The 27,087-nt window shown below is 36.9% G+C and overlaps 1 protein-coding gene across 6 annotated transcripts in view; it reads right to left on the reverse strand.

The window, feature by feature from the left end:
• Positions 1-27,087, reverse strand: part of DGKB (diacylglycerol kinase beta) — a 331,752-nt gene that overhangs the window by 82,747 nt on the left and 221,918 nt on the right. For all 6 annotated transcript variants that reach the window (XM_075706287.1, XM_075706284.1, XM_075706289.1 and 3 more), the window contains one exon: positions 1,727-1,817. In XM_075706287.1, the coding sequence (XP_075562402.1) occupies positions 1,727-1,817 (91 nt within the window). The remainder of the gene's footprint in view (positions 1-1,726; positions 1,818-27,087) is intronic.

Raw genomic sequence — 27,087 nt, forward strand, 5'->3', positions numbered from 1 at the left:
TACAGCAAGCTCTCATTTACAGCAACATCCCCAAGCAAGGGGCAGCAGGTTAAAATCAGATGAAAACAGTGCTAGTCCCAAGTGTTTATAACATACAAACAAGAAACATTAGATACAAGCATATTGGCAAGCATTGTTCATTTAAATGTAATTTTCTCATTGTAAATAAATCTATAAATAACTACCTCCTAAGACTTCTTGTGTAAACACTTTGGAAACTATTTCTTCTATGATTTTTGTTCCTAATTGTAGGACTAATGATAATGACCAGGATATATGAAGTGAATATTAACAGCCATGTTTCATATACTAGCAATGTAATACTTCATTGCTAATAATAGTGTTATTGATATGAATTGGTAATAATTATACAACTGGTATCGGCAGCATCACAAACTTGTATGCATATTTGTTTGCTTTAGGATATTAACATTTCAGCACCCTTTCAATGGTTACAATTAGATGGTTTAAGATCATCACATCTTACAGTCTGTGTAAGATTTTTGCCAGATAGAAATATTTTCTTGGGAAATCCTGCTCTTCAATTTGTATTTAATCAAAAGGTACATTTAACTTGCAGTATATTCAAATCAAATCACATCAGGCAAGCATTTCTTCCAATAATTAATCAAATCTTTTTCAGGCTACATGTACTTAAACCCAAATGTGTGAAGCACTGTCTTGGGAAGCAAGGTGTTTTTTGTTTGGTTTGCTTTTCCCAGCGTTTTTGTTTGGTTCTTTGGTGTTTTGTTTTGGTTTTTTTTTTTTAATCTAACAGGCAAGTCTGGCACCACAGGTCTTATCTCAGTATTCTTTGTTACTGTTCTACTACCAGATCCATGGTCCCTTCAGATCATTTCAGCCTTTGTCTATCAGGAGGCTTTGACCAGACTCTCATAGCTCTCACCATACCTCTCTGAGTGCCTCATGCTACTATACAAATACTCCACTGACATATGCAGTTTCTCGTTACTATTGGAAAGCAAAAGCATCACAATCCGCTTGAGAAATGATTTAATTATTTAACTTAAATTCTCAAGTTTGTACCTTCACTCATTTCACATTTTTCATTTACTTATTTATAAATATCAGCCCCCCCAAACAGTTTACGTAATGTAGCCACTTATTCTATCAGCCGTCAAAGTAGCAGTGGCACATTATTTTAAATTCCTATTTTGTCTGCAACTATCCTGTGTCTTTTCAGTTAATGTTCAATGTATAATGGAAAGATGACCCCTTGTGCAGAGAGAAAAGCTCTTTAATGAAGGGGAATGATTCCAATTCCAAAAAATATATATTCTTTAACCTTTATTCAGGAAAGTAAGTACAATTTTAGGGAATTGAGTTTTAAAGGTTATAAAAACTTGGGACCTAGAAATAATAAGATTTTTTTTTTATTTTAATCCTGCAGCAGCTCTCACTCCCTCCGACAGTCTTTCATTTTTCCATCTGACCTAGCCACAGTCCCTATTGATTTCTAATGTTATATTTCACCTCTTGACCTCATCTACTGTATTAAGACTTCACTAATCATCAAACTGAACTTTGTTCCAGTGTGCAGGGCTACACTACAAATAGACATGATAAAAATAATATTTTGGAATATAGGGTCGAAAGGATGTGCACTGCTTTGCCTTGTTGGATTCAGGCACTCTGCACCCTTGCTCCCTGCATTTCAGCCAAACTAGTGACATTTAAAGGAGAAAGGCAACAATTAGTTTCTTACTTCTATTTCTACAGATTCATGCAGCTTCTTACAGGTGGCTGAGAAAGTTTCCGAAGTGCCAAATTCAAAATACCAAAATTTGTTCTTCATTCTGAAACAAGAAAAAAAGAAAAGAAAAAAGAAAGATCTTATTCACTATCAATATGTGACAAAAGTGATCATCCTGTCTTCCATTATAAGTAATGGCAAAGGCTTGGGAACATGTGACATCCCATTTGAAATAGATGAGCTCATAATTTTCAAAGCTTAAATGTTGGTGTCAAGTTGTATGATATCCCCTAAAGGGATAACAGGAATGTGTTGAACTGACAGGTTCAAATGTACCTTTGACTTTTCTTTTTCAGTGACTATCAGAATATTTTTTGTCACTTAACCAGTGACATGCCTCAGAAAAATGTATTGATTTTATTTCATGTCTTACACCTACTATACGATTTCTGATTCATGGTTAAAATCTCTGTCCTGCAGAGTACTAGAATGTGCAGACAGGGCACTCCCATCATGAAGAAGAGCCAAGACAAAAATGTAGCTTGCCTTAAGTTAGCTAAATATAAAGGTAAAAGCTTATTGTTCATGATGACAGATGAGATATTTGAAGAAAATAAAAATTCCAGCTCTCACAATCTTTAGATATTTTGCAGTAGGAGAGCTGTATTACCAGGTAATTAACTCATAGACACATTTTAAATGGGTGATGGGACCTGCATCTTGAAGTTCATTATCAGATTCTACAGAAAAATAAAACTGGATATAAATGCTAGTAAATTGCTTAGTTTGTCATGACAGCAGGCAGAGATTACACTTTTTTCTTCTTAAATACATAAAGACTGCACTTCTGTTTTACCAGATTTATTGCATACTGTTAAATACAATCAGGACACCAGCAGTACCATTTCAAATAAGTATGTGCAGTTTTGTTTAACTTGCATGAGTAATTATTATTCTGTAACAAAACAAGAAGCTAAACTAAAAAAAAAGACACTGAATTAGAATTCATTAGTCACACTCAGGAATCAGATATGAACACAGTTCATCCACTTGTATAAACTGTTTTCTGAGACAGACACAGCACAGTGTGCTTGCAACTTGAAAATGACTGGGTTTGCAGGAACTAGAAGCGAAGAGTGAAACGCAGACGTAGATGACTGTCAAACTTGCCAGCAAAAGTACAAATCCTACCCTTGGTACTTGTTTCAAATTACACCTAGAAGTCTACTTAGTGGCTCTTCGAGTCCACTTAACGATTCTTAAAGTCACAAAGGGAGAAGGGGCACCACAGTACTGGCCATTCCCAGAAACCTGCTGGCACGCGAGCCGGCAGTTCCTGGTGCAGTACCAGAGGTGCGTAAGGGTGTCCAACCTGGCAGCCTGCACGCGGTGGGGAACAGAAGAATAGTAAGAGAGAAATCAACACATTTTGAAGAAAAAGTTACAGGCATTTCTGAAGTTTTTTGCACACAGAATCTGAAAATGTTTGGAAACCTTTTTGAGAACCTGCTCTGGGCTAAATGGCATATTCTCTAAAGAGCTCCAACAACCAGAAGGGCTCAGACCAGATTCAGCTTCCAGATTCCAAGAGTCTGTGAGTGGAAGTGATCTGATCTACGTTCCTTCTATACCTGCAGATTAGTTAGCACACTGACATGCTGACCTGGGATCAACTGCTCTATTTATGCCAATGTATATGAAGAAATGTAGAGTCCTTTAATTTCCAGACAAGTGTGAACAAAGTACTGAATTCCTGTTGGGTCCCTTTGGAAAATGTGGATGCAGCTATTTTCCTGCTACTTTCTACACAGGGATGATGAATAATGAAACAATGAAAAACCTGATGTAAGTATTCAGAAAAATACTTCGTCATTTCTTTTGCTCCTGTTATTAAGATCAACAAGCCTTTGCATATTCTCCTTTGAGAGCCCTTCCTCTTGGTATTCAGTTATTTTTACCTCAAATGAAGCATGTTTTCATTTTCTTTATTGAAAAGCCTGCTTTAGATTGACTTCTTAGCACTGTATATAAGAAACTCTGACTTGCACGAAGATAAAATAGATACATATGTTTTAGAGTGTCGCGGTTTAGCCCCAGCCAGCAACTAAGCACCATGCAGCTGCTGCTCGCTCACCCCCCCTGCCCCGATGGGATGAGGGAGAGAATCGGAGGAGTAAGAGTGAGAAACACTCCTGGGTTGAGATAAGAACAGCTTAATAATTGAAATAGAGTAAAATAGTCATGATAATAATAACAATACAATCATGATAATAACAATAACAATATACAAAGCAAGTGATGCACAATGCAATTGCTCACCACCCGCTGACCGATACCCAGCCAGTTCCCGAGCAGCGATTGCTGCCCCCTGGCCAACCCCCTCCCAGTTAATATACTGAGCATGACGTCATATGGTATGGAATAGCCCTTGGGTCAGTTTGGATCAACTCTTCTGGCTGTGCCCCCTCCCAGTTTCTTGTGCACCTGGCAGAGCATGGGAGGCTGAAAAGTCCTTGACTAGCATAAGCAGTACTCAGCAACAACTAAAACATCAGTGTGTTATCAACATTCTTCTCCTACTAAATCCAAAACACAGCACTATGCCTGCTACTAGGAAGAAAATTAACTCTATCCCAGCCAAAACCAGGACATAGAGTCATTCAGAATATATTGTGTCTAATTCATGTATTTTGAGTTCAGCAAAACAAAACCCAGCATTGTCAGTGCACTCAAGGTTTACTAGAACATTTAGATCTATAAATCAAAATCTTGTAGAATTATATGACAGAAGATTAAGTACATTTATCAGGTGAGGTTTTGATGGTAGATGTATTTCTTGTGATTGTAATTTATGCTATAAGATTCTATTAGGCCAAAAAATGCAGTCTTGTAAGCTCATCCTTCTTTCCCTAGTTTACTATATCTCTGTTTTTAAGGACAGAAAGACAACCTACATGACAGCTTTTTCAGTAAAAACATAGATGTAGATACAAATAATTTTATTCTTTATTTTCAAAAGGATTTACCAACTCCCTTTACCAGCCCTGAAATAGATTAGATTGCATATTTTTATTCAAATGCACTCCATTTTTTTACTGAACAGAAAACTGTATTATATCTTTTCTTATATGTACAAAACAAAGTTAAATGTAAAGAAATCACGACAAATTATACTAAAATTTCCATAAACGAGACCAGTCTTATTATTATAGTAAATATTCTACTTTTTCTAATAACAAAAAATTCTCTAATTTCATATCTTCCACTTGCATTCCCCTTTCAAACAGGTGAAGCTTATCTGCTTATCAAGACAGCAGCAAATAGTAGAAGAGTCCATTTAGAAGATTAATGAACTACTCTCATGGCCATTCTAATTTCTTTCACAATGCTATAAGTAAATTTTAGACTGGTAAACAAATACATATTTAATGACAATTTTGCAGTATTAAAACTGTAAGAAACTGAATCACAGCCTGCTGTCTTGTCTACTTTCTTTCTCTCCTAGAGAAGCTGATAATTTAGACTTGTTCCAACTTTTAATAAGAGATGACCAAAATAAAGATGAAGTTTGTTTCAGTTAAAAAAAAAAAAAAGTGTTATACAGTAGCACTTTTCTTTACAACACTGGTTTTGTTGGAATAGGAAAGGGAATAGATTATTTTACGGGAAAGTGTTTTTGTATATGCTTCAAAGTGCATAGCTAAACTCTTAAAGAACTTCGTGTTTGAAAATACAATATAAATAAAACATCAATCATGATTAAAGGCTAACCTATCTAATTCTGCTATTGGATTACAGTATGTCAAAATATATACGGTCTATGGATGTAGGGACAACAAAACAAAACTGTACTTCAAGAGCCTAAACACCTTTCATGCTGGCAGCGTTCCACACCCTCAAGTATTGGTCAATTTTCTGATAAGTGGAACGATCTTAAACAGGGATGAAAACAAACTGGCAAGACAGTATGGGAAGGCTAATACTGCCATTTCTTATAGCGTTTCTACACTGTGGATAAATATTAGACTTAGAAATTTGGATATGTTTCTTGGAAAAGTTCAGGCTAATATTTGGTAATCAAGGCAAAATGATCAAAATAGTCTGTGATATGGGTTTGCTCCATTATCAGTTAATCAGAAACCCCCCTACTGCTAAAACTATTTTATATAACCTTTCTGATTAAGCAATTACAACGCATGTCATTGAAAAATTGTCCTGTATCTAAATATGGAAATAGTAAATACTTTATTCTACACCTGAAGAGCATCTATACTTCCTTGCAGTACGCACACTCTGTCACAATGTGCATAACAATAGACCAGCTATAGGCTGCTAATAAAAGGTCATGACAATAAAACAGGAGTATCTTTAAACATAAGAAATAAATCCATATTCTGGTGTTAAGGGTCTACAGTTGGGGCAATTGCTTATTGCTACATTTGTAAGTTTGTCACACTTTCTACCACATTCTATTCACACTTCTTATATTTACTATTTATTATATTTATTTCCACTTTATTTTAGTTATGCAGTGTCAAGCTTCAATGACTTGAGCTAAAAATTTCTACATCAGGAAATTTCTGACTGCAATTTTTATAAAATTTCAGCTGAAATCCTTTGACCATTTTTTAAAATGACTGGAGAAAAACATGTATATTTGCTTATATTAAGTGTGTTTGATAACATACACTTTGAACTGTTTTAATACAGCTACACTTTCAGAGGAGAGATTTTAAATTTAGCACAAGGATGGCCTTGCATCAAGAATATGCCTCTGGCCATCTGCATGAAAATACATACCGAATTTAACTATATTATGACCATTTGGGCACACACTCTGGGAAAGTTTTATTTTCAATGTTCTCATATGACAGAGAAAAAACAAATTTTTGTCTCTAGTTCTGTCATCTTTTATCCTTTAACCTATACAAAGTAAAGAGATTTTTACGCATGAAACTACCAGAATTCTTAATTTTTTCAAAGTAAATTCACTACCAGGAAGCAATCTCTACCACAAATTGTACAAGAATGTTTGCTCATCGATAAGCAGCACTTGGTTTCCTCCATAAACTATGCTGTTCCCTAAAATATAATCCCTAAGCATTGCCTTCTGAAAACATTTTTCTTAAAGGTAGTCCAGTTATGTTGCAGAAGTACTGTTTGTTTGTCAGTGAGCGTCAAGTTGGTCTTGGTCTACGTCATAAGCTCATATAAAAGCTCCCGTTCTAAAAGCAGCATTCATGAACAACAGTGTACAGAATGTAATTAATTAAAAAAAAAAAAAAAATCCATGGGAAAAAAAGAAAGGCATAGGAAAGATGCCATATAGTGTGGATGCTTATCATCTTATTCACCATGTTTCTGGAGCCATTTCTGTGGCTCAGAGCCACAGATTCAGGGTATGTATTTAAAAGGAACACGTCTCTCTGGCTCCCTTTTCCCCCTTGTTCACTCTTTTGTCCTCTGTTCCAAGGAAATGTGGAATAACGTGTAGAACCACCTCTGCATGGAATCAAAAATACCAGAGAAGAGTGCAGTAATGGAGGAGTGAGACAGAGGTGTATTTCCACAGAGGAGAAACTGTAAAGAGTCCAAGGGGAGAAGGTGGTTGACAAGTATATGGGAAAAAAAAAAAGGAGATCATCATCAGGGAAAATAAAGGAATCAAGAAAGAGAAGAATGAGAAAAAGATAGGAACCTAATTTCAAAATGCATTGAAGTCTGCAATGCTGAAAGAAGAATGATGATAAAATAGAGAAGGGAAGAAAAATAAAATAATCCTAAAGGAGACCCAAGTAAAAATACATATTTCTGAAGTTTGAAAATATGGGTAATAAGGTCTAAAAATGAAACTGGGAGTATAGGAAACGCCATACTGGGCAAAAAAGCTGAATATCTGTTCCAATATTTTGTCACCGACAGTGGTTAGTACCAGAGACTTCAGAGAAAAGTGTAAAACTCCAGGTAGTACAGCTGGGAATAATCTATCTCTAAGGAAGGTTTATTATTATTTATGATTCTACCAAGTTGAAAGAGGGTACTTTGAGATTAGACATAAGGAAGACTTTTTTTATGACAAGGGTGGTGAGACACTGGAACAAGTTGCCCAGAGAAGCTGTGGATGCCCCATCATTGGAAGTGTTCAGAGTCCGGTTGGACCAGGCTTTGAGAAACCTGATCTAGTAAAAGATGTCCCTGCACATGGCAGGGTGGTTGGACCAGATGATCTTTAAAGGTCCCTTCCAACCCAAACCATTCTATGATTCTAAGATTTTAATTCAGACAGTTTATAGTATGAAGCAATATGAAAAAGAAAAAGGAAAAAGGAAAAAGGAAAAAAGGAAAAAAGGAAAAAAGGAAAAAAGGAAAAAGGAAAAAGGAAAAAGAAAAAAGAAAAAAGTAGAAAGAAAGAAAGAAAAAGGAAAAAAGAAAAAGGAAAAAAGAAAAAGGAAAAAAGAAAAAGGAAAAAAGAAAAAGGAAAAAAGAAAAAGGAAAAAAGAAAAGACTAGCCAAATTCACGGGATCAAATTACCCTTTTCAAAAAGGAAAAAACAAAAAAAAACCCAACTTGTTTATTTTAATCCTGTGTCCTGCTTTATCAGAGTTTGCAATTTCATATTGCATTTAAAAAACCACCAATATAGAAGCCCCAGTGCTGGGTCTCAATGCATGGGAAAAAAAAGGTCTGCACCCAGGAGCAATTGAAGCACAAGCAGCTATGGAAGTCTGTTCCTGCAATTGTGAATAAAAGTGCCTGGAGCCTTTACCATCTGATTTTTCTCAGGTCATGGAAAAGTTTTCTAAGGTGTGTCTGAAGCTACTGCTTTTGGTTTACTGAGTCTGTGAGGCAGGCATTCAAGCACAAGTGAAGTAAAATTTACAGCGGATTGTATGTCACTGTGATTGTACTTTGTATTTCTGCTAATAAAGTGTGCTGATACATTGGATTTTATCTAATTAAATACTAAATATCTGATAAAGTAAATAAAACTTCAGTTGCTAAAAAATATTTTAATGCTTCGTACAATCCAATATAAAGAATATTTTTATCAAGTCCTATTCCTCTCACAGACATTTTCAAGAGACAACATATTTTCCATCTTTTCTTACTGTTCATAAATCTATTATCTAGGTAATTTTATACTTGGGTAAAAATGATTTCATTGCAGCACATAATATATATTAATAAGAATGTATGACTTTTTCTAATGTTCTTCTTTTCTTTCCACTTCTGTCTTAACAATCATATAATTCCTGTTCTGCTTTATAATGAATCATACGCAAAGGTAAGGAAATAGCCAGTGGAGATGCACATCCATAAGAGATTTATGTGTGACTGGCATGATTTTAATAGAGACATCTTTGTCAATTTTTTCTTTTTCCATTACCAACTGTACTTATGGCAAATCTAAGTGCTAATCTCTTACGGGACACAGCATAAGCACAGATTGAATAGATAAGTGCAGAAAAGTTTAAACCCTGAAAGAACAGTTCCAGTTTTACACGATAAATAAAATTTTCACATTATCATACAACAATACCACCTGTAGTTGGAAAGCTGCCCCATACAAGCTCATACCATTAAGTGACACTGTGAGATCCTCTCTTCCCGACATTTATTAGTTCTACTGCTGCAAAGCTGCATTTGATTTGCATTTTCTCTCATACTTTGCAGTACCGTTTTGCACTGTAGCTTGCACTTCTGTATACCATCCTTCCCCCTTGCCCGTTCAGTTCTACTCCTGCCTTCAGCTGTGCTCTCATGTCCATACAAGAACCCACTCCTGGACACCTTGTTCACTCTGAGCACTTGCAGTAATAAACACAAATCATAAAGAGTTGCAAAAGGGCTTCGCAGTACTGAGTGATGGGGTATAAAACCGTAGATGACATTTAATGTGGGTAAGTGTAAAGTGATACACAGAGGAAAATAAAAAACAATCCTAATTTTAGAAATGGTGATGAGTTCTCAGGGACAAAGTCTTGGGCTTACAATAGCTGAATGGAGTGTTGCAGCAATGCTTAATAGCATTTACATGAATGTGTTGTGATGCTGAATACTATGTGCAGTTTTCCTGTCCCCAAAGGGGAAACTGGGCGGGGGGGAGAGAGGGAAAAAAAAAGGGAAGAGTGTAACAGAACTGGAAAAGTATGGAGAAAGAAAGTGGGGACAATCAAAATATTGAGCATCTTTTGAACTCTGCAGCCTAGAAAGGTGATACATGTGAGAGAGAGAACAGAATTCTCTAAAGTCATGTATGCCATGGGGAGGATAAATAGGGTATGACTATTCACCGTCTCTCCCAAGAAAAAGTTAGGTCAGATGGAAAGGACTTGGGAGGCAGTAGATAGGACAAACAAAAGGTTTCTTTACACAGCATGCAAATAAGATACTAACAGGATGCTAAAAGTTTACATCAGTTCGAAAATGATTGGAGGGGTTCATGGAAGAAACAGCCACTGAAGTCTGCATAACAAAAGCAACACAAATATGGAAATATATTACATGCTACCCTGTTCTTCTCTTCTTAGACTCATTGGTAGACAGCACTGGAGAAAGAGCACCTGGCTAGACAGACCTTTTGGCCGACACCAGATGGGTATTTTTATGTTCTTCTGTTTCTGGTGCCAAGTGCATTTCCTCTTTTCTCTTACTATCTTCGCTGGATTATCTATTTCTCTTCAATAAATGTCTCACCACCCATTACCACTTGTTATCTCAGGTTCCAACTATCCATTTGGGTTGAAATATTCGTACAGATAGTACCAGTATCAGTCAGTTCACACATTCCAGACAGGTACTGATGTTCCCAAACGTCATCTATTATCTGTATATTTGCGGACAAAAGGTGCAATAAATTCACTGGAGGTCTGTGCTCGGTTCCCTGATTTTGTTGGGCTACTGATCAGAATGTAATTTGCCTAGGTTTTTGAGAGAAATAGTAGCCAGATTGGAAGCGCTCCCCCTGCTAGTGCCACCAGAAAAAAACATGAGCAAAACCAGGATGGTAGTCATATCCATAACTCACATTCTTCACTAATTAGCTATGAAACCTGTTCTCATTGGATTAACTATGATGCCTTTCTTACATACCCTCCTTACACTACAGACTCTGGCAGAGAGAAGCCTACTACTAACATCTATACAGAGGGGAATCTTATCTTAAAATACAAATAAAAATGCCCATATTGAAATATAAACACCACACTCCAATAATTTTAAGAGCCTCAGAGTACGTGCTAAGTGCTGTAATGCAGGAGGAACTCGATGACTTTTGAGCTGTGCCTGAGGCTGCATCTGTTCTGTGCCTATAGACAACACGATGCTCACGAGAAAAAAAGATAATGTATTTCTCCTAGAGTTATAGAAAAGTGGTACACTCAACTGAGACAAATTACAGGAGGTTAACCTACAGCACCTGGCATAAAAACCAGCTATTATAAAACAGTGTGATACCTGACTGATACAGTTTACAAGGTATTCCTCCATGTAAGAGGGTACTGTTTCTCATCTGTGATAGAAATATCTGTTTTAAATATGGAATTCTGACACTTGCTTTTGAATATATCCTTTTTTAACAACAGTTATTAGTAGGACCAAAAAACCACACAGTTCAGTTTCTCAAAATGTTTACTTAAAAAGTATCTTCATCGTATCTGTGATTTTATCTTTCATTTTGCTCCACTAAATGAACATTTCTGTAACACTTCTTAAATCCTTTGTGTCCACTCCCCATCATGAAGATTTCTGCTCTTAACATTTTACTTATTTTTATCTTCATATTTCCCCTCAGTTTCTTTCCCAAATTCCCCAGTCTTGGGAGCAGATGCTGAGGCACCAATGACTCATTAATCTGAAGAGGTTTTTTTGTCATGAACAAAAATAAAGCCTATAAACAGTTCCACATTTACCAGCCTTGGTTGTACTACAGAACCAACAAAGCTTTGTTAAAAAAAAAAAAAAAAGCCCTCTCTGTATATAATAGACCTACTATCTCAGAGCAAGGTCATAGACCTTCACATTTCATCTTTAAATTATGTCAGACGAATAAAACAATTTTCCTTCCCCTTACCCACTAATATGGATATGTAAAAGCAGATATGACACTGAGTAGTACTTAAATTAATGAGACTATTGTTAAGGCAGTTCAGAGGTTCAGGGACAGGTTTGCAAGGAGCAGCTCCACATTGGCTGCTTCACATGCACAGTTGTATCTGTTTTAGAAAACAAACAAACAAACAAACAAACATATAAACCAGTTTTGTTTCCTTGTAATGCAGGTGATTATAAGTAATTAAATAATCTTTTTCTCTACCCAATATTTTAAGTCCCACTGAAAAACTGAAGTATCTCAATACTGTTATTCAATTCCTGCCAAAAAATCCTCCCAGTCCCTTAAAATACTTGAAACACTATGCTTTATACCATTCTCAAGTAGGACACAACAAGGAGACTAAGGAAAAAAAAATAGTAGTAAGCAATCAAATGCTATAAGGGAAACAATGAGCAGCTCTTCTGTGAACACACAGGAGAAACATCAGACTGTGTAGGAGAAAATCTTTGACAAAATCTTTTCTCTTTCAGATCCCTCCACAAATATTTCAGCCTGACAGGACTGGGGCAGGACTGAACATCTCCGCTTGTCTGACTGGGATTCACAGGACTTTAAAGTTTCTTTTTTTACTGAAAGAGCAGATTTATGAGTTTAGGAAGCCTCACCCCTTTCAAGCTTCATTGCCTCCTGATTCCACCCATATGAGAAGGCCACTTCTAAGAATAAGATGGCTTGCCTGAGATTCAGCTTAACACCATATGTAGCCATGTCGATGCATTTTGTCTACCTGTGAATTAGACAGCTGTATTCCCACTGAAGACAAAATACATCTACTCAATGGAACTGAAGGTGTGATTCACCAGACCTGAGTAAGCAGAATTGCTCTCCAGGCTTCATTGAGAGAAATAACTGGATCTCCACTGACTACAGTGAGAGCACTGACATCTAGTTCATGTGTACACAGACACCTTTAGAAGTCTACATTGAGGTGTCTGATCTCAAACGCAAAACCTGTCTTGTTTCAAAACACACCTAAATAGACGAAAAGACCCCCTCCCCCCAACCCTACAAGATAAATGAAATCTCATTATTCCTCATTTTACTTGCTAAAAGATAATTTAAATAACATACCCTTAAAAGTACTTAGATGGGACAAGGCATCTAAGCATCCTTATACCTAAGGCTTTTAGTGACTTATCACAGAAGAACCCAGGAACTGAACCCAGTCCACCTGTGTTCCTTGTAGCACCTTAAATACAAAAGGCAACATAAGCTGTCCTTCCTCTCTAGTCTCGTCTTCTAGGAATTTTCAAACAGGCATAGAACCTATCTTTCTCCCCAGGAAATGCATGGACGCTGTGCCTCCTCATATCGTACAGAAGGGCCACAGCACAGCTGCCAGTTCTCAGGTGTGGACCATTCAGGAGAGAACAGGCAGGTGAAACACGTGGGCCAAGCTTCGTTCTCTTTGTGAGACAAAAGTTCATACTTATTAAATAACGGTACATTCATTTCTACTTCGTAGGGTGAGACGGGATGAGTTTTGTTTTTAAAAGGCCACCGATTTTTTAGAAACCTGAAAATACTACAATTAATGCTATATTTGTGGGTCTATATTTTTAGGCAACATTTTTTCCCCTGAAAACTGAACGCAGTCATCAGCTGTGGTTAAAAATGCCGTTCTGTAAATGTGCAGAGACTTCAGAATGCATTTTTAGTGTGGCAGAAGGTCTTTACTTAGTAGAAATCAGGACTTAGCATTGAAAATGCACATGGTAGCTGTATAAATAATAAATTCTACTACTATAACTGCTTACTACCTTACCCTTCAAAATACAAATTTAGAAAACTTTCTACACTAAAAAGCACCTAAAAAAAGGATGAGGCAGGCTGCCAGACAGACAGTAAAGCTGATAACACTGTAGTGTTTTTGCTCCTCTGTACAAAGCTATGTGACCAAGACTCATTCCACCAAAAATCTTGTTGGATTATCAGCAAATAACTGCTATGCATCCAGCATGTCATTTGTTTCATTTGTTAGAATGTTGCAGTGAGAACACTTATTTTTTAATCCCTGTGCTCCATTACAATTTAAAATACATGCAATCAAGAAGAAATCGATATATTTTCAAAAGAATACTTAAAATAAATCTCTAAAATAGTTCCCTATGTGCCTTCTACAGAATGTGTTGGTGATTATATACATTCCAGTTTGAGGAGTCTATAGATATACACCCTTTTCACAGGGATGTACACAAAGATCACTTCAAGAAATCTTCTGCCTTTCTAATTTTTGGATAATCATATGCTACAGGAACAGTAAATTTAGCACCAAAGTCTAGTAAGATTCTTTTCTACAGCCAGGGAATTGGTGAGGAATCAACCTTTATGGGTGATAATTCTAAGCTATCAAGCAAGCCTAGTAATCAGACCTGTGCTTCTGCCTAAATTATATTTGTCTTGTTCAGTGCCTTTGGTTTTACTTCTTATGCTACAGCTCCATATTGCATTTCTAATCATTACTTCACCCCAGCTTTTTAAAATCTCTCACAGCTCCATGCTACCAGCTGTTGTTTTCTTTCCTAATGCACTTCACTTGCAAGGGGAAAAAAAAACCCAACAAACCCCCCCCCAGATTTAGATTTCTTTGAACCTCATCCTTACTCACTGCTTTTCAGCTGCTGAGACAAATGGAAGCAATCATTCTTTGCTTTAAAGTCAGTCATACTTTAGCACTTAAACTTGATAAGGAAATCAAACATGGTCAATGAGGATACTGTCATTTGGAGGCATTGATCTGATTTCTTCAAATTTGCAGGATTCCAGAGACTGGTTGACTTGAAAATTGCACCAGTTTAACCAGTTTTCCAAACTTAAACCAGTACAGATTGTTTGGTGTAAGCTATTAAACTAAGAAATGGAAATCATATATACAGATAAAATGAAGCACTTCAGTGCTTGTAGAATTGGGAATCTATTTCAGTATAAAACTTTGTAATTTTAGGTTAGTTAATAATTTTCTAACTGATCTAAACTAAGCCAAATTAAGCCACTCTTAGATGAAAGTTAAAATATATCTACTCTATCCAGTTCAATCATACTATAGATCGAATTAAAAAATTAACAAGAAAAAGACAAAACAAACAGACAAACCTTCTATCAAACTGGCACTTTTTTTTTTTTTTTTAATCTAGACATGTTATTTGACATACAGAAAACATCAGCTGCACATCTTTTGTTAACATACATGCAAAGCTTTTTGTGAACTGTGAACATATCAGTAAGGAAATATAAATTATCAGCGCATAAAATGCTGCTTCACAGGGCTCACTCTAGTTACATGAGAACTGCAGGTAACACTTCCAGTGCCACTCGTAGTTGTATAAAGCTCACCGAATTTAGCTGGCAGGCTTGGCTTTCTTTCAAAAAACCAGATCTTAAGAGTATATTAAAGTATATAAGCTTTGCATCTAAAACAGGTCTTCAAAATGTATTCTGCCACAAACATTTTGGGGCTGAAGAAAAGTAATAAAAGCCATAAAATACAGTTCTACAATACTGCATCTGAGAAAGGGCAAGTGAACTTTTTCAAATCTTAACAAACAAAAAAGCTCAGAGAAACCATGTATGAAACAGTCTGTAAAATCTTCTGCTTGAGACTTCACAACAGCATATACTAAATTCTTAAGTAGAAGCTTAGCATGCTAACTACAAAAGACATGCTTTAAAACAATAGGGTGTACCAAACTTTTTCAGCTTTTCAACTAAGAACGCACAGTAATCCATCATTTTTCATTTTAATGTTGAGTGAAGAACTAGGATGAAGCATACGCTGAAATTCTTTGGTTTTCTGCAGTTCCTCTGCATCAGTCTACGAGTACAAAGGGGCAGTAAAAATTATGATCGTTGTACAATATATAACAAATCCTAATGACTCTTACCTCACAGTAATGCAATTTTTCTGTTGTTTAGGGGCTTGGCCAGAGAAAGGGAAGATACTGGGATATTTCTTCTTCCCATCAGTTCCCAGCTATGTAGCACGGTGCCGAGGCTGAATCAAACGTATCAGCACAGGATTAATGATTTAGCTGGTAGGAGAGGTGGCATAAGACACGCGTAGGATTTGAAATACAACTTTCAGGTTGAAAAGATCCATATTTATACATTCTTGTGTGAGCCCTAGAGCTGACTGTAATTATAGTTTTCAGGTAACAGGTACATGTTTCCGTGTTAAGATGTAAGCAGCACATTAACCAGGTATAACTGCCTCCAGGGAAGGGGGTGGAGAGGAGGGAAAAAGCCAAGCCTGTTTAGTGAAAACAGCACTGTTTTCAGCAGGCAACAGAGGCTATTATCTTAAGGTAGAACTATGCAATGCTTTCTGAAAAAAGGTCTTATCTTTGCAAGTGGACTTCAAAAAAATGTTCTTGCAGAATTTTCCCAAGTAGTAATTATAAACTACGTGTTTGTAATTAATATAAAATTGTGGCTTTATCTCTGTGTAGGAATATTATTAACATACCAGCTCTACTTTTGTAAGTTCCAGGAGAATATGCCAAAGAATTTTTTCCTTTGATTTTGGTAACCCATCTTTTACATTCACAGGCCTAATAGACCTGACAATCTTTTGTATAAACCTAAGTAATTTTCCAGACAGGTTATCTCTCGGAAATAATAAACATACTATGTTTTCTTTAGCTGTGTCTCTCTATGTGGCAATATGCTCAGAGGCATTTCTTAAAGTCTGTCTAATTTTGAAAATGCTTCATTCCAATATCTTAGCCTGCTTCTTCTCTGAGTTGTTCCTTACAGCTAGATATTTGCTGTGAGCATGAAGTATCATGGGCGATTGTCACGTGATAAATTACTGTTTTCATCCATCAAATATTAAAGCTGCTCACTACTGACCTTGAGCACCACTTATGCTCCCACAGCCGTGGCCCTTTTCTAAGTCAGCAGGGTACAGCTGGCACAAATTCAGCCAAGCAATCAGATTCATACCCCTCCGCACAAGTTGGGACTTTTAAAAATGCTGTGCCTCAGGCAGTACGACTGAAGGCTTGGCCACTCTTGAGAAAGGTGTCCAACACCTGACCATTCCTACCAAGGCGTATTACCTGCTCACACTGATTCGCAGCAAAATATCTCAGTAAGTATTTCCACTTAACATTTACTCTCAGGGAACCTGTGTAGTGGGAGATATTTACGAGTTGCTTTCAGCTTAAAAATAAATCACCTCTAATTCCTCTAAGTGAAATCAATCAAAAGTCTGTAAAAAATGGACTGGTTGTTTGGTCGATTCTGGCAGAAAAGTAAACAGCACTTCAGCTTTTCTCCACCATTAAGGTCTAAATGGCCTAGAAAGTAAATCAATATCTCCAGTCAGCCTTCTGGCTATTGTTTAGCCAGTAGATATGGATTTTCTCTAGCTTACTGCACTCCTTTGGGACTAACCTGTAATCCTCAGAGAGTAATAATAAGTTCGTTATCTAGTTCTGCTCTCTGTTGTACATTTAAATGGACCACATCCATCAGCAACACTTGTTAAAGTTAAAGGACAATGACATCCCATTCAACCTATTTCACAGTGAAATACTTGCAATACCTGATGGACAAAATTATTATAAAAATCTTATTTGTTGTCAGGTTATTAAAAATGAAATATCACAAATGAGGTAAACAGTAAATAAGGATTTTTCTTATATATGTAACATTGTTTCTTTGTTAATGAGTTAAATTGTGGTGAAGTTTATTTCTGTCATACATCATGCAATCTTTCATTATTCATATCAATCTGTTTCAAATATTTCTGGTTAAATACCGCTGCAAAGCAGGCAGCTGACAGAACCAATCAGTACTTTTTTTTCATTCCTGAGCTACCAGATGTTTGCTGGACTAAAATGATTTTCCCTCTCTCTACCTAGGAGTGCACAAGAAAGCTCTCTCTTTTTTAAACACTGAAGTTTTAAAAAGCTGTACTCTCAGATCACAGAATCTGTGCTGTGCTCTCAGCCAGGGAGAGTTACAGTCTCTGATCTCAGCACTCCGTTTTACTGTGTACACACATATTCTCTGATAAAGGAATACAGTCCATCACAACATGACAAACAAAACATTATTCCTACAGCTTCAGCATCCACTGAATGTTTTTTTTTAAAAAAAAAACCTAGTAACTATTCTCTAGATACTCAGCATTTAAAAAAAGCCACCACTTACTACTTACTAGTTGCTGTGACTAGATCCATACTGTAAATTATGCACATGAAGACTGCTGTCTGCTGGGGAATGTGCTGCATTTTATCTACAGCCTCATACTCAGCCCTCAGACGGGTTACACAAAAACACATAGGAGTCACAGCCACAACTGCCACACTGCTACAGATTCTTTTTTCTAATTCAAGAATTATTAGGAAGAATGAAACAGGAAAAGGATGGGAGCTAATGGCTCTATTCAGGCAAGTGGTTTGAAGAGCAATAGTTTCTATAATAAGTAACCATTCTTTTTTCTTTCAGAATTGCCTATCTGGATTGCACCCACATTCAGGTGAGTGACAAACAGTCCTCAAATCAAAAGGAGAGTTGACGGAGTCCTAAATAAATATTAAGAAATTGATCCTTATAATGGATCATCTAAATTCAGAGGTTAAGTCCAAACAGCAATGCTGTACGGAAGGACAAATGGAACTTTATGACAGTGGCAATTCCCAAAATGCAGCTTTAGTCTCTGGTGAGCTGCTGTTGGTACTGGGATCACCACTAGGTGACAGCTAGAGAGCACCCAGAGTTTTCCCCGATGTTCTCTCTAACAACTTTGCTCTGTTCCTAAAGCAATTCACGTGGTTTGGTGAAGTTTTTTTAGATCACTCCACATGTAATGAAAATCAATAGAACTTAAGTTCCTACGTACATGTCACTTTGAAAATATCTATTAACGTTGTGTAAAATAATGCTTATACACCTTAAAGTGGAGCCTTAAAGTCTTCCGAATGTCACTAATCTTTGGCAGAGAACGAGGTCTGGGAAAAAGACAAGTCAAAGAAATCAAAGCCACCGAATGGAGCGCCTGAAAAAGCATCACAAAAGGTGTCCTTCCAAAATACTTTGCAGCAATGGGTCTTGTCCTTTCTCTTTTGGTATGCAAGATGTAAATTAAAAATAAATCTATCCTCTACTTTTGCATAGGACTTGGGGGTTCACATCACTGTAGGAAACCAGTGATGTGATTGATATTCTAGGAGGGGGTATTTGTTTGCTTTTGGTATTCTTATTGTGCGATCCTGTTCCCCTTGTTATGTTTGTTCCCAGGGAACTGTCATGGGAATGACTTGTAAAACAATTCTTTCACCAGTTCATTATGCCTACTGACGAGCACTTCTGTTCTTCATTCCTACATCAAATCTACCCTACTTGCAGCTTCTGTGACTTGTAATACCTTCATCTACTAACAACAAACAATCTTTCACAATTAAATGGCATCTCACGCAGATACTTGCTATGATCATCTCATAATTTAATCTTCTTTTTATGATGAATGATTAAGATTCAACTCTTTCATGGCTTTTTCCCAACTTTTAGCAATTTTTGCAGCTTTTTCATAAACTTTTTCAATTTTCAATGTTCTTTTTAAAAGCTGGACACTAGAATTGCATACATCATCACAGCAATGGTCTCATGAACACCATATAAAGTTTAAAGAATCACCTTTCTACATATAAGTGTCATACCCCTGCTCGTAAAACCAAAGATCATATCTGCTCTCCAAGCCACAGAATCACCCTCAAAAGCTCCTGTTCAGCTCATTACCAGGCATATCCACTTAGTCCTTTCCAGAGTCAGTGCTCCCTAAAATAGAATCATAGGATGCTTTGGGTTGGAAGGGACCTTTAGAGGTCATCTAGCCCAACCCCCCTGCAGTGAGCAGGGACAGCTTTAACCAGATCAGGTTGCTCAGAGCCCCGTCCAACCTGACCTTGAATGTTTCTAGGCATGGGGCCTCTGCTACCTCTCAGGACAACCTGAGTTCTTCATTCTCCACACATGATCTACATTTGTGATATCCAAATGTTTGACCCTCCATTTAGCCATTTTAAAAAATACATACACCAGTTCATCCAGACAATGGCATTACTGACCTTTCATAATTATTATTTACCACTCTTCCAATTTTTATAAGACAAAAACTTTGCTAGCAATGTGTTCTTACAGCTCTCTGACAAAGACATTATGTTATACTGTAAGAAATAACTCCTTAATTCTGTATAAATATTTTGAACATTACAATATATAACAGTAATTATAACTATGGATTAGCCTGTGTAGGCAATACACTTTTAGTTTGCATAACCCACTTATAAGAAAGTACTAGAAACAGAATATACATAAAATTAGTTTTGGCTTTCATGTAGCATATTATAGGCTCCTTCCAATCAATATACTTCTAATCTCCTGTTACATTAAAAAATGCTGAAACCTAAGCGCTGTTAAAGAAACTAAAACCTTTAGATATTTTTTCAAATAATTGTATCTTCTGTGTTCAGTTTTATATGCTTATCTCACTCCTATTTAACAACAGTTTTGTGCCAGAACTAAATACTCTTCACAAACTGCATAATTTGACCATTGTTTTAGGCATTTGTAACACTCATATCCTAATAGCTGGTAAGGGACCTTATACCCTAACATCTTGTATCTAGAATGAAATCTGACCCTGCTAACTCAAAAGTAAGACTCGCACCAATTTCAATGAGCTCAGGAACTGTCTTTATCTTTCAAGGCATCAACCTAATGCACTCTTGAAAGTCCAATTTTAGCAGTGTTCTTTACTTTGTATAATGCATATGTTTGTAAAACTTCTTTTCCTTTGGTTTTAGCCAGAGAGCAAATTAAAAAAAAAAAATCAATTTGGTTATTTTAAAATGTGATTATGTTAAGAAAATGAGCTCTATATAAACAATCTCTTATTTCTTCACTCATCTGCTCCTGCTGTCTCTCGGGTCTAAAGCAGAATGTTTTACCCAAATGCTGGGACTCACAAAACCAAGTTCGTTTCAGAGCTTTGCTGACGAGGTGTAAAGAGATACCCAAAGTTACTCATAGTCCAGAGTTTAAGTAAATGATTCAATTTTCAGAGCTGATCACCATTTTCCATTGATAATATACAAGCAGAAGTTTCGTGTCACAGATAAAAGAGAAAATGAGCAGTCTCACCAATGTACGTAAAGCACCATGGCATCAACAATGCAGAAGCATTACAAGTGCTAACAATTATTAGAAACAGTGGCAACAAATCTTCCTGATGGAAATGGTTTTAGAGTTGAGGTAAATAGACTTTCCCTAGTGCAAAGTCCTCACAGGGAGCCCAGCTTCAAGACGTTTTTCTTTGCTGTGAGTGGAATTCATTCTATGAAGACAAGCAACGTGCTCTGAGGGCCGGTACTCTAGCTGCTGGCAGGACAGTCACCCCTCCAGCTAGACTCGCACAATGCATCCTGACACCCTTAAGGCACTGTGGGAAATGGAGCCAGGATAGTTGATTTAACCATGGGGGAAAATGAGACAAAAGCACCTAAACTACAACTCCCTTGAGATATTCAGCACTTGGGAGCAGGCGGACAACTGCTGAACTTAAGAGACTTCTAAGTTTTCTAACATTCCTCCTTTGAAAGAAATTCCCAAGCTGATGTCATGTAATTGAGAAAAAGGTGCTTGTGCAGGTCACATGGCAGGCTTTTGCTTTCAAGTGACTAAAGAAGTTTTCATAGCTGGGAATATCACTTTCAGCATGGTTTCCTTTGGCATTAAGACCTCTGCTGAATGTAATGCAAGTGTCCTGGCCTCATATTCCCTCCGGGACACTACATGTCAAGTTCGATTGACTGTGGGCTTCTGGCACAAGGAGTTCTGTTTTAGGTTATCTGACTAAAGGCTAATCAAAGTAAACACAAAGACCTGGTAAGGAATAATGACAGGCAAAGGAACCAAGTAACCTCATCAGAGAGGAACAGAGCGCAGGCAATCCTACCATCAAAGGAGAACAACTTCAGCACATCCAGCAGAGGCCACCAGGGTGGCTGGGGCTGGTGCATTTGTCCTGTGAGAAGAGGCTGAGGGAGCTGGGCTCGGTTCAGCCTGGAGTGGAGGCAGTTTTGGGGGGAACAAATAACAACCTGCTGGTGCCTGCAGGACTAAGCCAGGCTCTTCACAATGGTGTATGGTGGCAGAAAGAAACAGAGGGCATAAATTGAAATAAGAGAGGATCTGATAGGACATACGAAATTTTTTTCACCAAAGACACCTGAAGGCACCAGAAGGCATGAAGGCACCAGAATAGTTTGCCTAGAGAGGTTGTGCAGTCTTCATCCTCTCAGATTTTCAAGGCCAGACTGCATAAAGCCCTGAACAGTCTGGATGCCTCATAGTTGACCCTAGGATCTGGGCATGGACACGGGAGAGACCTGATGTCCAGGATAATATTTGACAGCTCTGTGACTATGAGCAGGACTGTGAACCAAGACGGTAAGGGCCTGTGTGTATTCCACTAAAAAAACATCAATCCTGATCAGCCAGAGAGAAGGAACTGGACTGGACCTTCTGTGTTCATCCTTGTGTGAGGGCTGATGATGTTTATGTAGGAGTTGGGAAAGGCACTGTGCTCTGTGTTGGTAGGGTCACTGGCCCTGCAAACACCGATGACGTCCTGGAGCTCCAACTCAAGGCATGTACTGAAAACTTTTGAAAATGATGTGGGAGAACACAGCCTGAGGAAATTTTGTTGAATTTAACATTGAAATTAAAAGCTTAAGAATCTGACTGAAAAATGTCAGGAATACTCTAGATTTGTTTTTTAAGTCTTTTCATTCAATGAAAAGTATGGATGCTTAATGCCTGCTTGAGACAGGAACAAATGTCTCGGTATTGCTCTTTACTCCCTGATAGAATTGCTAGTCTTTCATTAACTAGAGCAGGTACTTAAGTCTACCTTTAATATTTAAGTATCCTATTGCCCTTCATCACCATTTTAACTGAGGCCCTTAAAATCTGAATGTACCTTAACTCCCCTTATGTATGGCAATTATATTGCTTTTCTTTATAAATGAGGATTTAAAACATAGAAGAATTAATAACACCTGGAAAGTCTGTTCTTAAGAAGGCTGAATCTACACCTCAAAGTCTCTTGCTTTTACCACCACACCACGTGTTTTTCTAGAGATTGGCACAGTTTTTAGCCATGGCAACAATGAAGTAAATCTCAGGAAACAGTCAGAACCTAAGTTCTCTCCTGTTAAAACTAAACTATTTCTGGCAAAATAGCTGACAAGCATGCCCAGAATCTTGTAATTTAAAACATGTAGATTAAAACACACATTAGCAAAATCTACACACATGCCTAAGTGAATCCATCAGTGTTAGCCAAGAGCAGCATCAACTATTTATGGAAAACAGCATTACCAGGAGGTATCAATGACCTTCAACCTCTAGAAGTCTTGCAACAGGAAAAACTAACGACAAGGGAAACATCCAATATTACAGAAAATAAACTGCTAATCAACATGTTATTGATCCGTTGTTTTTGTCAAGGTCATTTAGTGTTTTAAAAAATGATCTCACACTAAATCTTTATAGAAAAAGTGGGCTAATTTGATTTACAAAGTAAAGTGCTATTAATTATGGAAGACAGTCAATAAAAAAGCTGATTCCTCTAAACACGAGGCAGATCTTATGGCCTATGATTTATGATGATGATTATGATGGCAAAATATTTGCAGTTCTCACTATCATCTAACTTGGCTTAGCTGGAACGAAAGATGCAGGTAAGATATAATCAAGCATCGATACAAAGAGCCTAGGAGACAACCAACCTTTAGAGCAGTAAAGGTAAACATCTGGATTAAGAACAGTATACAAAAAGAATAATATGGTCTATTGTTTCTTTTCCATTGCAGAGCACACAAACCTCTATTTTTTTAATATCAGAGCCAGACTTCTGTCTTGCTGCTGTTTCCTTTTGTATTATAGTCCCTAAATGTCTAAGTTACATAACCAGATATCTCAAGGGCGCACAGCACTCATCTAAAAGGATGTACTCAATACAAATTTTCCCATTCGGGATTATTAGTATGTCAATAAAACCTGGCAGCTTCTCTCACAACTAAGGCAAACCTTGGATTTTACTAAAAATGTCATGTGGGGCTTAAAAATATTCAAAGGCCTAATTCCCTTGTAACAAAGGAATATTGTTAAACCCTTAAGTTAAATATTAGAAACAACATATCAGACATTTTAATTTAAAGCATTTAACATTAAGTAAACACCTCATAAACCAGAAATAAAACTATACAAGATAAGCCTAGAAAGAAGTATGGAAAGGCCAAAAATGATTTACAGAAGAAAATAAATTTTAGATTAAAGAATAGGAAAATGAAGAAATTGGAAAATTCAAATGCATTTATCGCAGTGTATGCAGTTTTCCTTTTGCATCATTTTTAGTTTGCAAAGTGAAAATGGGATAATTCACACTTAGAATAATTGTTTCAAGCTGCCAAGAGACAAAGACAGAAATAGTATTGGTTATGCCAGGTCATGTTTTCCAACTTTTTCTCATAACCACAAGATTTAAAGAATGTTTCTGTCACTGATGTAATCAAAGGACTCCAAAAGCCAACATCCATAGCTTGAGCTTTCAATATATGTCTTAATTCAGTCTGGATTTTACAGCCATTTCTTTAACACAAGCAGTTATTTATCCTGCATGGCTTAGAGAGAAGGAAAGCCATTTTTGAAAGAGCTTATCGAATTTTGGCCTACCAAAATAATCTTCTTTCTTCATGCACAAGCAGTTGTTCAAATGAAGTATCATTAATGCATAGTTGCGAGTCGCTGGCAAAACAGTCTTAACTAAACCTGTACCTATCACTACAAGCTTTCATTGTGTTTGTTTTGTTTTCATGTGAACAACATGGCACTTAATTTTGACAATCTGTCATTTTTTTAGCATGTTCAGAGAGCGGTCAGACAGAGCAGTACTTTTATGTTTTCCATCAAAAGCCTTACGATGCAGAACTGCTCATCTTCTATTAGAGTCCTTGTCAAGCCCAGTGAGCTGTTTAGGCTGAGGGAGGACTGTGTCATATTGTTTCAAACTCACGTGTCAGCAAAGAGAAATATAGATCTAGTGGTTTCTATCAGCATTAATGCTTGCTTGTGCATTCATATACATCAGATATCTTTGTTTGCAAGATGCAATTGGATAGTGCTGTAGCGCCAGTGCAAGCAATCTATAAAAGCCTCCATCTTTCATGGTAGGAAGGGGCTGCATGGCATATCCTCCACCAGCCTGCTCTCCTGGAGTAGCTGTTTGCACCTGTGCAAAACCAGTGGCTAAGTGGGGCAAAATACTGAGAAGTCCAAGCGCTGCAAGTTGATAAAGAGTTGACAAATGACTTATGGAATGTTATTCATCAGCTCTCATTTTTAAGTCTAATGGAAAGTTGTATTTTTCCATAGATTCAATCTTTTTTTCACTCTTGAGTAATTATAAAAGTATCAGATAATTTCTGAGAACTTTCCCAAAAATATATCTGTAGGTTGTTTCCAACTTTATAAAGTTGTAACTCTCAAATAAAGTCTTTCCTTAGGGAAATTACTTTCTAAATCTCTCTCAAGGTCTTAATAGCGTTTAAAAAAAAAAAAAAAAAGTCCAAACAAAAAAAACTTTTTTATTTTTTATAAGAAAGATATAAACAAAAATTACTTGTTATAGCCTGTGCACAAGAGGGACCAAGGACACCCCGAATATTATTCTATTATTAGCAAGAAATCGAAAAGTACATAACGATTTTGCATTACTTATCTAAATAAATAAGAAAAGTTATTTTCTGGCAAATATGTAACCTCTTTTGGCTTTCTACCAGAAATAACATTAGTTTGAAATTCATATATTATTCTTTCTGGTGTTAAACCTCTGCACAGATGATACTTTAAGCCAACTGAAAAACAGAAAGATGATATAACATCTTAATTTAAATCTTTGTGAACTGGAGCTCTGAAGTTACCTACCATTCTTTGATGTCTTCTTCTTTAAGTGCAAAATAATCAATTTAAATTAATTATACAAAATTACAGAAGATACCATGTTTCAAATTAATTTATGTAACTTACATCAATCAAACTGCCATATGTTCCTAAGATCTAAGTAACTTCTAGCTGCACAATAGTCTGTGGTTACATCAATAGCACCTCTTGTGTATGAGCTCAAGCCCATACTCAAGCCCAGACCTGCCTTGCCTCCAAATTGTTGTACATCTGTGGCAGAGCTCAGGGAAAGCTGTGGTTGTTTCATGTTGCTGGATTCACAGATGAGGCACCTAGATGCCTTCTCAGAAGGGTCGAGATTGACTACGACTATACTCGGACAACTTACAGGAGCACAGAGCAGTAGTAGCATATATACAGGACACAGTATAATCTAGCCCATGACAGGATCTGTGCTTTACGAAGTAGAACGTGTATTACACAGTATAGTCTAAGATGGCAAGCTGTCACTGTCAGCGCACATTAGTTCCTTAGGACTGGACGGTAAAGCTGTGCGCACAGTAAGGTTGTCTGCTACATCTCCTGGTCTGTTGCTATGTCCTCAAATCATACCAGAAGTTTGAAGTCCTATTCAGACTGGAGCTTTGCTCAGCTGTGCTCTGCATCCCACACTGGGAACATTTTCCTGACTACATAACTATACACCTTCCAAACAAATGCCCTGACTATGAAGAGAGCTGTCTTACAGGGATCAGGTATTCCAGGTTCTCTAAGCCTTCAAGTAGGCTTATTTAAAATTATTTATGAGCATAATTTTAAGAACTTATTTTCCAAAATCGAAGTGCAACTGACTAGATGGTGACAACAGCAAAAAACTTGTAATTTTTATGGGAACATTTTTGTTGTCATTCCTATTCTTATAGCAATGAGAAACCTCTGTCATGGAACAGGACACAATTGTGTCAGAAACACAAACCAAAAAAGATGGTCTGTGAATCAGAAACCCCTTACATTTAATGGAAATGTGGGTTTTTTTCCCACATTATTGATCAGATAAGAGGCTTCTATTCTCTGGAAGGATAGAAGATTTCTGAGAGAATGCCAATGTTATTTTTTCGTATATAATGGTGTTTTCCCATTTGGAACAGCGGTATTGCCAACTTTAATATTAAAAAATCATGCATCAGGCCTCAAAAAGCATGTCATTTGGAAAAAAAATATATTTGGGTACTTTATATTTGTCCTTTGCTACTTTGCCTAAGGGATTGTTCAAACCATAACTTTAAA

The sequence above is a fragment of the Pelecanus crispus genome, chromosome 2 (genome assembly GCF_030463565.1).
Source record: "Pelecanus crispus isolate bPelCri1 chromosome 2, bPelCri1.pri, whole genome shotgun sequence".
NCBI classification, from domain to species: Eukaryota; Metazoa; Chordata; class Aves; order Pelecaniformes; family Pelecanidae; genus Pelecanus; species Pelecanus crispus.